Raw genomic sequence first — 14,030 nt, 5'->3', positions numbered from 1 at the left:
GTTTATTTTATCAATTTGTTCTAAAACCTCCTCTAATGACACCTCAATCTAGGCCAGTTCCTCAGATTTGTCACTTAAAAAGAATATCTCAGGTTTGGCAATCACCCTCACGTCCTCAGCTGTGAAGACTGATGCAAAGAATTCATTTAGTTTCTCCATGGTGGCCTTATCATCCTAGAGTGCTCCTTTAGCATCTCAATCGTCCAGTGGCCCCGCCTGTTGTTTAGCAGGCTTCCTGCTTCTGATGTACTTTAAAAAAAATTGCTATTACTTTTTGAGTCTTTGGCTAGCTGTTCTTCAAATTCTTTTTTGGCCTGCCTAATTATATTTTTACACTTCATTTGCCAGAGTTTATGCGCCTTTCTATTTTCCTCACTAGGATTTACCTTCCACTTTTTAAAGGATGCCTTTTTGCTTCTCACGGCTTCTTTTACTTTGTTGTTTAGCCTTAGTGGCATTTTTTTTTTGGTTCTCTTACTATGTTTTTTAATTTGGGGTATACATTTAAGTTGAGCCTCTATTATGGTGTCTTTAAAAAGTTTCCATGCAGCTTGCAGGGATTTCGCTTTTGGGACTGTATCTTTTAATTTGTTTAACTAACTTCCTCATTTTTGTGAAATTCCTTTTTCCGAAATTAAATGCAATCATGGTTGGCTGCTGTGGTGTGTTCCCCACCCTCCTCCCCCCCAGGATGTTAAATTTAATTATATTATGGGCACTATTACCAAGCGGTTCAACTATATTCACCTCTTGAACCAGATCCTGTCCTCCTCTTAGGACTAAATCAAGTATTGCCTATCCTCTTGTGAGTTTCAGGATGCACCGCTCCAAGAAGCAGTCATTTAAGGTGTTTGGAAACTTTATCTCTACATTCAGTCCTGAGGTGACACGTACACAGTCAATATGGGGATAGATGAAATCCCCCATTATTACTGAGTTTTTTTATTTTTATAGCCTCTCTAATCTCCCTGAGCATTTCAGTCACTATTACCCTCCTGGTCAGGTGGTTGGTACTATATCCCTACTACTATATTCTTATTATTCAAGCATGGAATTACTTTTATGGTACAGTTGGGTTCATTTAAGATTTTTACTTCATTTAACTCCACACTTTCTTTCACATATAGTGCCACTCCCCCACCAGCATGACCTTTTCTATCCTTCCGATATATTTTGTACCCTGGTATTACTATGTCCCATTGATTATCCACATTCCAAGAGGTTTCTGTGATGCCTATTATATCAATATCCTCCCTTAATATAAGGCACTCAAGTTCACCCATCTTATTATTTAGACTTCTAGCATTTGTATATAAGGACTTTAAAAAATTGTTACTTTTTAGCTGTTTGCCATTACAAGATGTAATTGAATGGGACTCTTTTTCATTTGACTGTTTTTCATCAGGTTCTACCCATGTTTTATCATCTTCCATCCTTTCCTCCTTACTAGGACACAGAGAATCTTCATTAATAGATCCACCCCTAAGGGATGTCTCTGTCCGAACCACGTGCTCCTCCGTACCTTTCAGCTTTCCCCCAGACCTTAGTTTAAAAACTGTTCTACGACTTTTTTAACTTTAAGTTCAGGCAGTCTGGTTCCATTTTGGTTTAGGTGGAGCCCATCCTTCCTGTATAGACTCCCCCTTTTCCAAAAGGTTCCCCAGTTCCTAATAAATCTAAACCCTCCTCCGTACACCATCATCTCATCAACGTACTGAGACCCCACAGTTCTGCCTGTCTACCTGGCCCTGTGCGTGGAACTGGAAGCATTTCAGAGAATGCCACCAGGGAGGTCCTAGACTTCAATTTCCTACCTAGCAACCTAAATTTGGCCTCCAGGACCTCTCTCCTGCCTTTCCCTGTATCATTGGTACCAACATGTACCACAACCACTGGCTCCTCACTAGCACGACACATACTCCTCTGTTTAAGGAGATTGCTTATGTGGGTGAATCAAGGACTTTCTGTGATCTACATGTATAGGAGTTATCCATTTAAATATAGTCAAGTAATGTTGCTTTTATTTTCCCCCACTCAGGTGTAGCACATGGTAAAATCAGAGCCACAGTCACATCAGAAGACTTGCTACAGCTTCCTTCTAACACCTGCTCTCCCCATTGCCCCATATAAACAGAGAGATACCTAACATCTCCAAGGCCAGTTCTACTCAAAAAACAAGACTGTAATTCAGCATGCTGGCAGGCAATTGCATGGGGAGAATAATGAAATAGAGCAGTTATGGTAGGGGGAGGGGGTTTTGTCTTTGCTTTATTGCTAACTTTAGATTTTCTGATTAGTTTATATTTCTATGCATGGAAGTGAAAAGATATGCCTGCTATGCATAGTAAATATACACCTGGTAACGGAATATTCATTTCAAATTTTCCAGATGATACAAAGTTATTCAAAACAGTTAAGTCCAAAGATGTCTGTGAAGAGTTATAGGGGGTTTCACAAAACTAGCTGACTGGGCAACAAAATGGCAGATGAAATTCAACATTGAGAAGTGCACAGTAATGCACATTGGAAAAAATAATGCCAGCTACATATATATAATGATAGGTTCTAAATTAGCTGTTACCACTCAAAAAATATATCTTGGAGTCATCATGGATAAAAACTGTCAGTGATGGAGTATCCATCATGACCCTTGGTAAATTGTTCCAATGGTTAATTACGTTCATTGTTAATTTATGCCTTATTTCCCATCTGAATTTGTCTAGATTCAGCTTCCATCCGTTGGATTGTGTTGAATCTTTCTCTGCTAGATTGAAGAGCTCATTATTAAATATTTGTTCCTATAGACTGTAATCAAGTCTATATCCTTATCCCCTTAACCTTCTCTAAATAGATTGAGCTTTTTGAGTCTATCACTATAAGGCATGTTTTCTAATCCTTTAATCATTCTCGTGGATTTTCTTTGAACCCTCTCCAGTTTATCAATATCCTTCTTGAATTGTGGTCGTGAGGCCTGGACACTGTATTCCAGCAACAGTAATATCAATGCCAAATATAGAGGTAAAATAACCACTCTTGTTCCACTCGAGATTATACTGTTTATGCATCCCAGGATTGCAATCGTTCTTTTGGCTACAGTGTCACACTGGGAACTCGTGTTCAGCTGAATAGCCACCACAACCCTCAAATCTTCCCAGGATCGAATCCCGCATCCTATCACTGTGGTCTACATGAATCCCAAGAAAAGGTAACCTTTCCGATTCTAGAAAAGAAAATACATATCCCTTTATTTTTTAAACCCACTCAACCAAAATCAGTCTTGAAGGGCAGAGGGTAAATCCTGCTGACCTTTTTGGATGCAGAACTCCTATACACTTCAGTGGCGTTATTCACATGGAAGGGGCTTTAGGTCTGAGAAACAGACTCCCAATTTTTGTAATAGCCTTTCATTTCTACAGACCTTTGCTCCTGACTTCTCTAGGTCACTCATAGTGAAATGAGTTTGGTATTGTTAATGTAATTCCCAACAGATGTTTCTTAGATGGGAAAAGAATAAAAATGGAAGAATGGCGCATGGTCACAGTTACAGGGGGAGGTTGCCTAGTGTCTGCAACACTGCACTGCAATCACTACACTGCATCTGGGTTACAACGTGTGTAGACACACCCGAGGTGGCTTTAATCTAGCTAGCTCAGCTACCAACAGCAGTGAAGCTGCGGCAGCATGGACTTGAACATGGACTAGCCACCCATACATGTATCCAGGATCCCAGGTGGGCTTGTACAATCTGTGTGGAAGTCTGTGCTTCCATAGCTTCACTTTGCTGCTATTAATACTCGCACTAGCTAGAATAACTCTATCTTGGGTAGGTCGACACGTGCTACAATCACCCTTGTTCTCACCCTTGATTGCAGTGTAGAAATAACCCTATGTCTGCCTTTATCTAGTGATATCAGTCACACACTTTCAGAAACAATACAATTCACTGAAAAATAAGCAGGAAAGATAGGAAAGAAATGCAGTTATACATTTGAGTCTGAGCTTTTCAATTATTTTTAATAACATTGAAAAGTACCTGTCCCCCAGAATTATGTAGCTGTCTTTTGTACAGTTCCTTAGAATTTCTATTCCAAAACCTCTATTTAATAGAAATAATATTTAAATATGGCAAAATCCCCCCCCCCGCCCCGGCACGAATCCGAGAGTGACTTTTTTTTAAAAAAAGGTCTCCTGAAATTGTGCTATGGCATGTGAACTTGACAGAAAAGTTGAATCCCTAGGATTTGAACTGGAGATCCTTTCAGCCTTCAAAGCCAGAGCTCATGCACAAAGAAAGCTAGGGGAGCTGTTCATCCTAGCTGCATTCCTCCAGTACTGTTTGGTAATGTTACTTTTGTTAACATTTTCCCAATTCAAAAACATTTCGCAATATATTTAACCATTAAAGAAAGAAGAAAGAAAAGAAGGAAAATTCCCATCTAGTTAATCTTTGATCTAGGAGACTTGAGTAATTCACTTACTACTTTAACTCTTACCCTTAGTAATGTAGGGCTGCATTCTGGCCCAGACTGGCCCATCCACACAGCGACAGAGATTTGGTATGGACCTATAGGGATCATGGATGCTGTACAAACTGCTTACTCCCTTCCACCCAGAGCAGGTGGGAGAGGAATGAACAGAACTTTGATTCTGTCCCTCTCAATACACACTGGCTACTGGAACTGAGCAAGCATGGTGGGGTGAGGGGTAGTAGTCTGCTGCTGGTATAAGCCATCAGCCAATCACTTCTCCCTGGAGCAAAGGGGGGAGCAAGAAGGAAATTGTCTTCTTGAGCCTGGAATGCTCCTGCTATCACAATCTAACCCTTGTATAATAAATAAACTGCACAAAGCCTGGATTGCTTTCTTACTCTGGAAAATGCACTTAGCATTGTCCTCTGCCCCTTTCCCTTCCTTTGAATGCCTCTCACAGATTACTTTATATTTTTGCTTCATTTTCCCCCTTTCTTTTTATTTTTCTCTTCATTTTGTGTATGGATTAATATACAGATATGCTCTTTCTTTCCAAGATGCTTCTGTGGTTTTCTCTTTTTTATTTATTCGAAGAACTCTGCATGGCCGTTTTTCAGAGGAATTTGTTTTCCCTAGGATTGCAAAAAAAAAAAAAATCTATCATAATGCGAATAACAAAATGAACATACCTGCTGAGGTCCCACTGCAAAATGTCTGGCTGCATTTCAGTGCCACTATGCCCAAAGGAAAATAAACAGCTCACTCTCTAAACCAAACATGCCCTTAAAAAGTAACGTTAATGTGCTTCTCAGCACTCTCATGCAGCTAATCTTGTCATGTAGAGCATGCTGAAAACTAGATGAGCGCCAAAACAAATGAGGCTTTCCTATTTAATGATGAATGTTTTTGGAACAAAATGTATCAATCCCAGACAAAAATCATTACTGAACTGGAGATAAGATAAGAAAATATATATTAATAACTTGCAGGGGGTGGGGAATTAATGGAACAGTGTATTTTTAAAAACCTGGAAATTCAGTGTTTGCATTTTACAAATATTAATAAAATAAATAAATGCCCCCCTATGCTATCACTCTGAGAACACTTCATATGAGATAGGTGTTGAGAACTGGGGAATATCTGGATTATTTTTCATGAATGGGGAGTAGTGTTTGTGTGATCTGTTACTTGCAATGGAGCTAAATCAAAGAGGTGGTTAAAAGGACCAAACAGGAATAGCAAAACAATAACAGGGATAAGAGTCCTGGAGGGAACAATGAGGAAGCTGTTAATTGGGCAATGTGACTCCATCCAGGTTTAATCTTCCCAACACTAAGAGTAGAATCAAAGGAGGACACTAAACCATGAGAGGACCCTGGGCCTAGAAAAGGGAGAGGCTTCCCAGAGAGTGTCAGTGAGCACTGACAAGGATGCAAGGAGACGCCAGACTGCCTGAGAATCAGGGTCTGTAGCTAACAGGTTACAGCATGGCGCAGAAGAGAAAGGGGCCACTCAGGCTAAGTCATGTCTACCAAGAGGCTTGAGGGGAATGCCAGATATAGGCTCCCAAAGGAAAACTCCTGCGGGCAACAAGCCCATTGAGCTTGCTAGATATCCTGGTTGGCAACCAGAGGGGTGTAATCTGGACACCCAGTCGGAGAGTGGTTGAACTGCATGGTCCCATCCCAAAGAGAAGTGGAGGCATGGGCTTGTCACTGGAAAGGGATCTCAGAAGGAGCAGTCTACCCAGGAGCCATGACTCATATGGACATATGAAAAAAATTCCTGAAATTTTGCAGGTTCAACACTTGATACACTAGTGAATGGACCTGAACTCCACAAATTTAAGGAAATCTTAAAATTCATATACTGTGGCTGCAGACTTCATAAACTACATCCACCATGGTTTGTGTAGCCTAAATGCAGGAGTACACTAGGTTTTAAATGTCTGCAGCACACAATCTAGGGTGGTGAGGGATTAATATGTTTCTATGATTTCCAGTGCCTAATGTCAGGGAGTTAGGGCCCCAGTCCATCAAAGCACTTTAAGTATGTGTTTTATTTGAACCTGTTTAAAGTTAAGCACTCGCTTGGGTGCTTTGTTTAGCTGGGGCCTAAATTAGGAAGTGTCAGGTAGCAGCTGGATAGGTCTTTTACTTTTATATAAAGTGTAATTTTTGTTGGACTATCCTACTTATATAGCATCCAAGAATCTCAAAGTGCTTTATAAACGTCCGTGTGTTTAGCTTCACAACATCATTGTGGTAACCAGGCATCATTGTAAATAAACCACAGATGGATTAAGAGACTTGCCTAAGTTTCAAAAGGAAATCTCTGGCAGAGCCAAGCATAAATTCCAGGTCTCCAAACTGTCAGTCCTATGGTTGAACCACAAGACCATCCTTCATCTCTTAAGAGTCACGGTGATATTGGTGGTGTTTTTGTCTGAGAGAGAGTGAATTGAATCTAGTTTCTTTGGTCAAATAGGTGGTGAATGATATACACATTTGTATGTCCAATTTAATCCAGCATAGCTGGGGCTATGCAGGTCAAGATGTCAATTTTGAAGTATGAGGGCTAATATCTGTCTCGTGTTTTGGGGCAGGGGGTGGGAGGGTGTGGATGGGAACGCACAGGTAGAGTTAAGGTTGTATGGGGAGGGCATTAACTCTGTTTTTTCATACTTTCCAACATTTAGAGGTTTCTTTCAAATGTCAACTTTGCATTTCCTGACTTCCAGACATTTGGATTTTTTAGAGATACAGAAGAGATCCAAGTTCTAAGCAAAAAGACACAGTGGTTCGGAAGCCACCCTGTTATGAAAGCAAAAGGTAGAGAAAATGAGCCACCAAGAAACCAGTCACTACATAGGGAGAAGGAGTAGCCAGGCTCTCCTCCAGTACTTCTCCCTATTATGAACATGGGAAAAGAGGAGAGAGTGCCAATGATTGCTAACAGATCAACTGGGCGGAGTGTGACACAGACCCCTGTAGCATAGGTTCCCCTGTTCTTTGCAAATATCTTGCACCTCTGATCTGACAAAACTCATACATCACATTTATCCATAAAGAGTAATGTGTACGGTATCTACAGAAAGCTCATCAAGATTCATAATCATTATGAGATGTAAGTATGAGTAATAGTTAAGGAATAAGATATCTATATTTAAAGAATGCGTTATGGACCAGGAGTAGAAGTTAGTCACCAAGAGTTAACGTGTTTCAGTGATGGCCCATTCAGGCAAAGGGGAGTTATCACCCCACTCTGTTTGGTCAGTGATGCAATGCAAGGCTCAATCAATTGGCTTTATGCAATACTGAGACTCTGAGTGAGAAACCATCAGAGGCAACAACAAACAATCAAAAAACTTAAAGGCAAAAAAGAAACTTTACAGCAAGCCCGGGGTTCTCCCTATCTGTGAATAGAAACAAAAGGCTGTTTTCAGTATAACACAGAGGAGGGAGAGGCACTCCGTGTCCATTCACTGAGAAAACTCATGGGGAGCAAGGGGGGTTTCATGATCCTGGTTCTTGGATCCTGGTTTTTATTAAACCAGCCAGATCTGCAGTAGACTGAACTTTGGGGGAAATCTGCCTTATTGCATAAGAGAGGTAACTATTGATAAGTGTAGACCCAGGTTCGAGTTTTATGATATTGCTTTGTGTTGTAATCACTTGGTTTCATCAGTTTCTCCCATTTCTAATTACATCTGTATTCTTTCTTAAATAAGCCTGCTTTTGTTTTATCCTAAGTGCTCACAAGCGCTGTGTAGTTTGCAGGAATGGTGCATAAAGGTAAAACTGATAAATTGGGGTACACTGCTTCTTTGGGGGCAGAGGATCTGGAATTTCTGAGAGTAGCCAGCATTAGGGGCTGGATATCACGGGGGTACAATTCAAAGGGTGCACCTATTGTTAACCTACAAGGTGAAGAAAAGTGTGATGTAGCCCAGAGGAGAGGGCTTGGGTGGCTTATAGGCTGGTGGTGTCAGGGAGCTGACACCCCGCTAAGAACGGGCAAGTTTCCCTCACACTGGAGTCATGGGGGGTAACAAGGTGACTCACAGTCGTGGGTGCCCAAGAAACATCACAGAGAGGGAGAGGAAGAGAGAGCTTCTGTCTCACTAGCAGGTGAGTGAGGGGCTAAGAGAGAGAAGCCAGAGCCAACCATACAGTCTGTCTTTCCATTATTTGGAACAACAAGAGAGCCCTCCACCTCCTTCCATGCAGCCAGGGGACAGCTGCTTTATGGTTCCATTGGAGCAGAAAGATGCATAGTGTCATATAACACTATGATTTGAGGGAAAGAAAAAGATGAAAGGGTGATAGGGCATGGCCTTACTTTGGAATTTGTCTGAGAGAAGGCAGCAGGCAACTCTACTTAAAACTTTGCCTTGGTTCTACTGCCAGTTCTATTTATATGCATTTGGGTGCACAGATGAGTAAATGCAATGCCTTTTCTGCAGAAGATAACAGCATCCATAAATTTTTCTTTACTAAAAGGAAGCGGCAAGTTGATTGCCATATGAAGTATTTTCTTATCTACCTTTATTTACAGATCATCTTGTCATTGCTTAAACAATACCATGCTTTGATCATACTGTACTTCCTAAACATTGCTCTTTGTCCTTCTCTGTCCTGTCCTTCATCTCCCCGATAGACGGATGAAGAGGAGGATGTAGAGGTATGGTTCTTTGAAAGAGCATGTCGTTTCCACATCCCCTGTGTGCTGTGAGATCTAATTCTAACACAAATATTATGGAATGCTCAAGTCCATTAGCTCAACTGGAACCGTGCACTGTGACTTTCATTCTCTTGGCTTTTTGGCTCTATCATGAGACTGTTTTTAAAGTTGCTTTAACCATGAGTTTGTGTTCTCCTATAAATCCTGATTTGGAGCCTTAATTATCTGAAACTTCCTTTCTCCAGGTCCCAAAATCATTAATTAAGTTAATAATTCCCTTAACTATGCAAAACTTCAATAATCTGAGTGTCCTGTGGAAAACTTTGGATGAAGGTTCCCATGACAATGGGATAATCAATGTTGAGCTATCTAGTCACAAAACATTATTTTACGAGCAGTTCAAACATCTGTCTATAGAGATGCAAAACAAAATTTTGCAACATCTGCACTATGAATCCCAAAGAATTGAACAATGGAATAGTTTATGAACTTCTTAAAATTCCTCTTAATACATGAGTCTGAAAATAATTGAATAAATAATGTACCAGCTGACAAACCTGCTGTATTCCCAGTGGAACAGTCTATTGTTATGGACAGCATCTCATTGTGTAATGCATTCTTTGTTCAAATATAGCTCACTCATCCAGTTCAACTAACCAAGCAATTTGATTGGCTGAATGCCCAGTGCTTCATAATGACAGTCATTTGCACAAGGGGCTACTCTTTGAGGGTAAGCAAAGCATGGACATTTGAAAATGAAAGATATATAGGAAGCTACTTATCTGGGACCTCTTCTTCCCCAAAGATTATAATTTAATGTCTGGGTGGAACAGAACATGAGGAATCACCAAGTGAATGATGATTTGAATCCATTAGATGGAACAATACATGCTATTGAATTAACATTTGTGCAAAAATATTTAACTAATGTGTGTATTCTAACTATTGGTTATGTGATGATAGTCTCCTTTGTTTTTTCTGTGACATTTTGTATCTGTTAACTTTTCAACCTACTGTCAATGTTATTTTTAAACCAAGACTGGCATGCACTGCAGTAGACATTTATCACTAATATTTTTCTAACCTTTATTTTCACATGTGAGACTCTAGCACTTACACATTTTCTTCCTCCAAATGAGGCAAACTGGTATTTTTAAAACAAATTCTAGACATGCACCATCAGCAGTACATCTCAAATTAATATATTTAGCTCAGTGCTTTGTAAGGATTATTGCTTTGTTATTTGGTTCACTTACAGCTCTAATCTGATAAATCATTTTGTTTAAATAGTATCATTCTCCCAGTAATTTCCAGATCAAATATTTTCAGTTTACAGGTAAAACAATGGGGTTTTCCTAACAGCCAGCCCTGCAAACTCAACATAGGCTCTCAGAGTCAAGCTGGGTTCTTTTCTTCTAAAGCATCATCACCAGTAATAAAGGCTCTATGGATTTTCCTGAGTGCAACTAATTGGCCTTATAATAGGAAATTAATAAAACAATCCTGTTTATGGTGCAAATGAAGGAGCAACATTCAGCACACTTTCTCATATCTGTGTTATGTCTGCAGGGCTAACAGGAGTGAGGAGAAATTTAAAAAATATTTTAGGCCCTGGTGCTTGGAAATATGACTCTGAATATAACACTGGGGCAGATCTGTTGAGTAACAAGTTATCATTTTTATGTAATCACTTTTCAGAGTAAAAACATACCTTAAATATTCTTTCTGACAGTAAGAACCATGAGAGTAAGAGGCACATTTTAACATTAATATCCATAGGCTGAAATAGAAATATAACTTGCTCCTCCTCTGAAAACATCATGCTCCCTTAAAAATGTTTTGCTCTGCAGAAGTTCTTAGAGGCTTCAATCCTAGACAGGTTTCTTCTGTAACTGATGAAACCTCAGCCTACTGTCACATTACTTTGTGTTGTGTGTGTGCAGCTAATTTAGAAATTGTTTCTTAATGTTGTCTTGGTAATACAGAAATCATACACAGATTGGGTGAGTGAAGGGCAGATTCCAAAATCAGTTTAAGGTTTTGTTTGTTCTTCTTACTGCCGCCTGCAATTTTTGTGCTCCAGCCATGAAATTATTTGGCAGCATGTTTTCAGTGTTGTTCTTAATATATTTTTAACTTACTGTAGGTAGTTGCTATTAGAACCGCTTAACTGTTATCTGTAGATATGCAGGGGCAGGAGTAGAGGGGGAGGTTAGAGACAGCAGGAAAATGTCTCCTTTCATGGACAGTGAAACTACTTCTGCTCTGCCAAGTTACCCGTAGTTGGGGCTACAGAACAAACTTATCTACTCCTTACTTAGCTAACTTGATTCATCTAGTGTGCTCATCACTGTGGTATTTGAGTCCATACGGCAGGCCCTTACCCAAGGTCACACAGCAGGTCTTTGTTTCACACCCTATGCTCTGATGGAAAAGGTATGAAGATTAAAGCCCATACTTATGCCTAGTTTTTTTGAGGATTTTATATGCACCTTGATATTCCCTTGTCCTTATAGCTATCAGGGTCCGTTCTCTTGGAGAGAAGTGAATATTGCCCCACTCTTTTGAGCCTACCTGTACTACAAATGAGTCCAGACAGGCAAGGATCTCTGCTTGTGTGTCTACTGCTCAGTGTGTGATATGTGGTCTTAAACAAATGGCATATTTTCTTTACTAGTTTCATTCTTTAGAACTAAATAACGTCAATAAAGAAATTAGAACCTCTCTGACCACACACCCCAAGTTGTCACCTATCACCCCACACTGGAACCCATAGGGGTATCATCAAATGACTACAACCCATACTCCATGGGGACCCCATCCTGAGGGAAATCTTTCCTGAATCCCTTCTTCTGGCCTTCAAACAACCCTCCAATCTCTCCAAACTCATTATCAGAAGCAAGTTCCCCACGCCCAGGACACACCAACTCAAAGTAGGCCCAGACCCTGCCAGAACAACAGATGCAAGAGCTGAAAACATATTTCTGTTGCTACAAAGATCAACAGCCCCCACAACACACCTTTCAAGATACATGGGTCCCACATATACCAATCACAGCATGTAATGTACCTCATCCAGTGCATTAAATGCCTCAATATCAACTATATGGATAAAGCCAGACAATCACTGTGCTCTCAAATGAGCTCACAGGAAAATGATAAAAGACAAAAACACCCTATCACCAGTGGTGTAGCCAGGTGGAAAAAACAGGGGGAGCGGAGATTAAATAAAGGCACCATCCCCTGGTACTGACCCGGCGGCGATCCGGGTCCTCAGCAGCACTTCAGTGTTGGGTCCTTCACTCGCTCCGGTCTTCGGCGCTGAAGGAACACATACCCCCCCGCTCCCCCACCACCACCGCAATGCCGCTGGAGACCGGAGCGAGTGAAGGACCCGACGCCGAAGTGCTGTTGAAGACCCAGAGCACTGCCAGGTCAGTAAAAATGTTAAAGGCACCAAGTAATTAAAAAGGCGCCACTTGTGCTCGGTGCGGGAGCGGCCGCTGCCATTCTCCCACCCCCAGCTATGCTACTGCCTATCACCTGTGGATGAACACTTCTCTCACTCTGCAGTTGACCTGTCAGTCCTCACCCTCAAAGGAAACCTGCATAACGATTTTAAAATCAGGCCTGGGAGCTTAAATTGATAACTTTGCTAAACACTAAAAATCATGGACTGAATAGAGACACTGGACTGATGGTTTATTACAACAATCTGTAGCCCCAGTAACAACCCCCTCCAGCTGCTACTTCCCCCCTTTCCCCTCCACTTTCCTTTCCTCCTTATGACTGGAGCACTGTGAAAGGGCCACTTCATCCTGTATGATCCCTTGAAATATGTGTTAACAACTTATGCTAAATTATCTGTTCCATCTTATAATTAGCTGTGACACTCTGCCTACCTTTCCTAGACCTGAAGAATAATTCTGGGTAGGCTCAAAAGTTTCTCTCTCAGCAACAGAATTTGGTCCAGTTAAAGATACTACCTCACCCACCTTTGCTCGTCAACTTAGATCGTGTCAATTAAACAATTTCTTTTTCTTTCTGCAGTCTGGAAAGTTCTCCAGCAACTCTACACCATCTCAGAGCCAGCCACAGGGTCTGCAGTATGCTGAAGAAGCAGCAGAGCATGAGAACATGAAGGCTGTGCTGAAGACCTCCTCCGTCAGTGGGGAAACCACCACTGCACTAGGTGTTCGCACTCGAAGCAGAGCCAGCAGAGGTAAACGCTGTGCTTTTATTTTCTCAACTCCCTTTGGGCATTGTCATTATTTATTGTATGTACTACAGTAAGACGTTGAGGTCATGCCACTGTAGTAGGTTGCTGACAATCTAAATAGTCAAAAGAGAAGAAGCAATTTTTGTTACCCCCCATTTTACAAATGGGGCACAGACCCCTTGGAGTGGTTTGCCTAAGATCAGGCAGGTGGTCAGTAGCTGAGACAGCGGGAGTAGCAATAAGGAATAATAACCACTTAAAATTGACCCCACCCCCACCCCCTTCCTGCATGAGCCTGGCTCCCCTTTAAGCCACATTTTGTATTCCTCTGATCACCTTTTGTTATGAAATATAGATGAGGTCAACATATTTTTTTCCAATACAAGCAAGTTGAAAGCAGCCATTAGGCCACAAACTGTTGCTTAAAGGGCATCAAAGCTTATGAGGAATGGTGGGGAAAGAAGAGAAGGATTTGCAAAGTTTTTGAAGGAATAAAAGAGATTATAAATGTATAAACATTTCCCTGCTATTTGATTTATCCTACTGCATAGAACTGCTGTTTGTAGTGGACACATGAGTTTACATCATATGTACAAGCCCAGTGTTGTTTTTGGAAAAACAAATTTTAAAATAATGAAATGGAAGATGAAGAATCAGTT

At 40.8% G+C, this 14,030-nt stretch overlaps 1 protein-coding gene across 6 annotated transcripts in view; it reads left to right on the top strand.

Annotated features, from left to right (window-relative positions):
* FHOD3 (formin homology 2 domain containing 3) overlaps nucleotides 1-14,030 on the top strand; it is a 625,903-nt gene that overhangs the window by 589,456 nt on the left and 22,417 nt on the right. For all 6 annotated transcript variants that reach the window (XM_073332694.1, XM_073332693.1, XM_073332692.1 and 3 more), the window contains one exon: nucleotides 13,203-13,374. In XM_073332694.1, coding sequence (XP_073188795.1) covers nucleotides 13,203-13,374 — 172 coding nt within the window. The remainder of the gene's footprint in view (nucleotides 1-13,202; nucleotides 13,375-14,030) is intronic.

Source organism: Lepidochelys kempii, chromosome 2, assembly GCF_965140265.1.
Source record: "Lepidochelys kempii isolate rLepKem1 chromosome 2, rLepKem1.hap2, whole genome shotgun sequence".
In the NCBI taxonomy this organism is placed as follows: Eukaryota; Metazoa; Chordata; order Testudines; family Cheloniidae; genus Lepidochelys; species Lepidochelys kempii.
The sequence above is the reverse complement of the archived record's forward strand: the minus strand, read 5'-3'. Positions and strand labels throughout refer to the sequence as shown.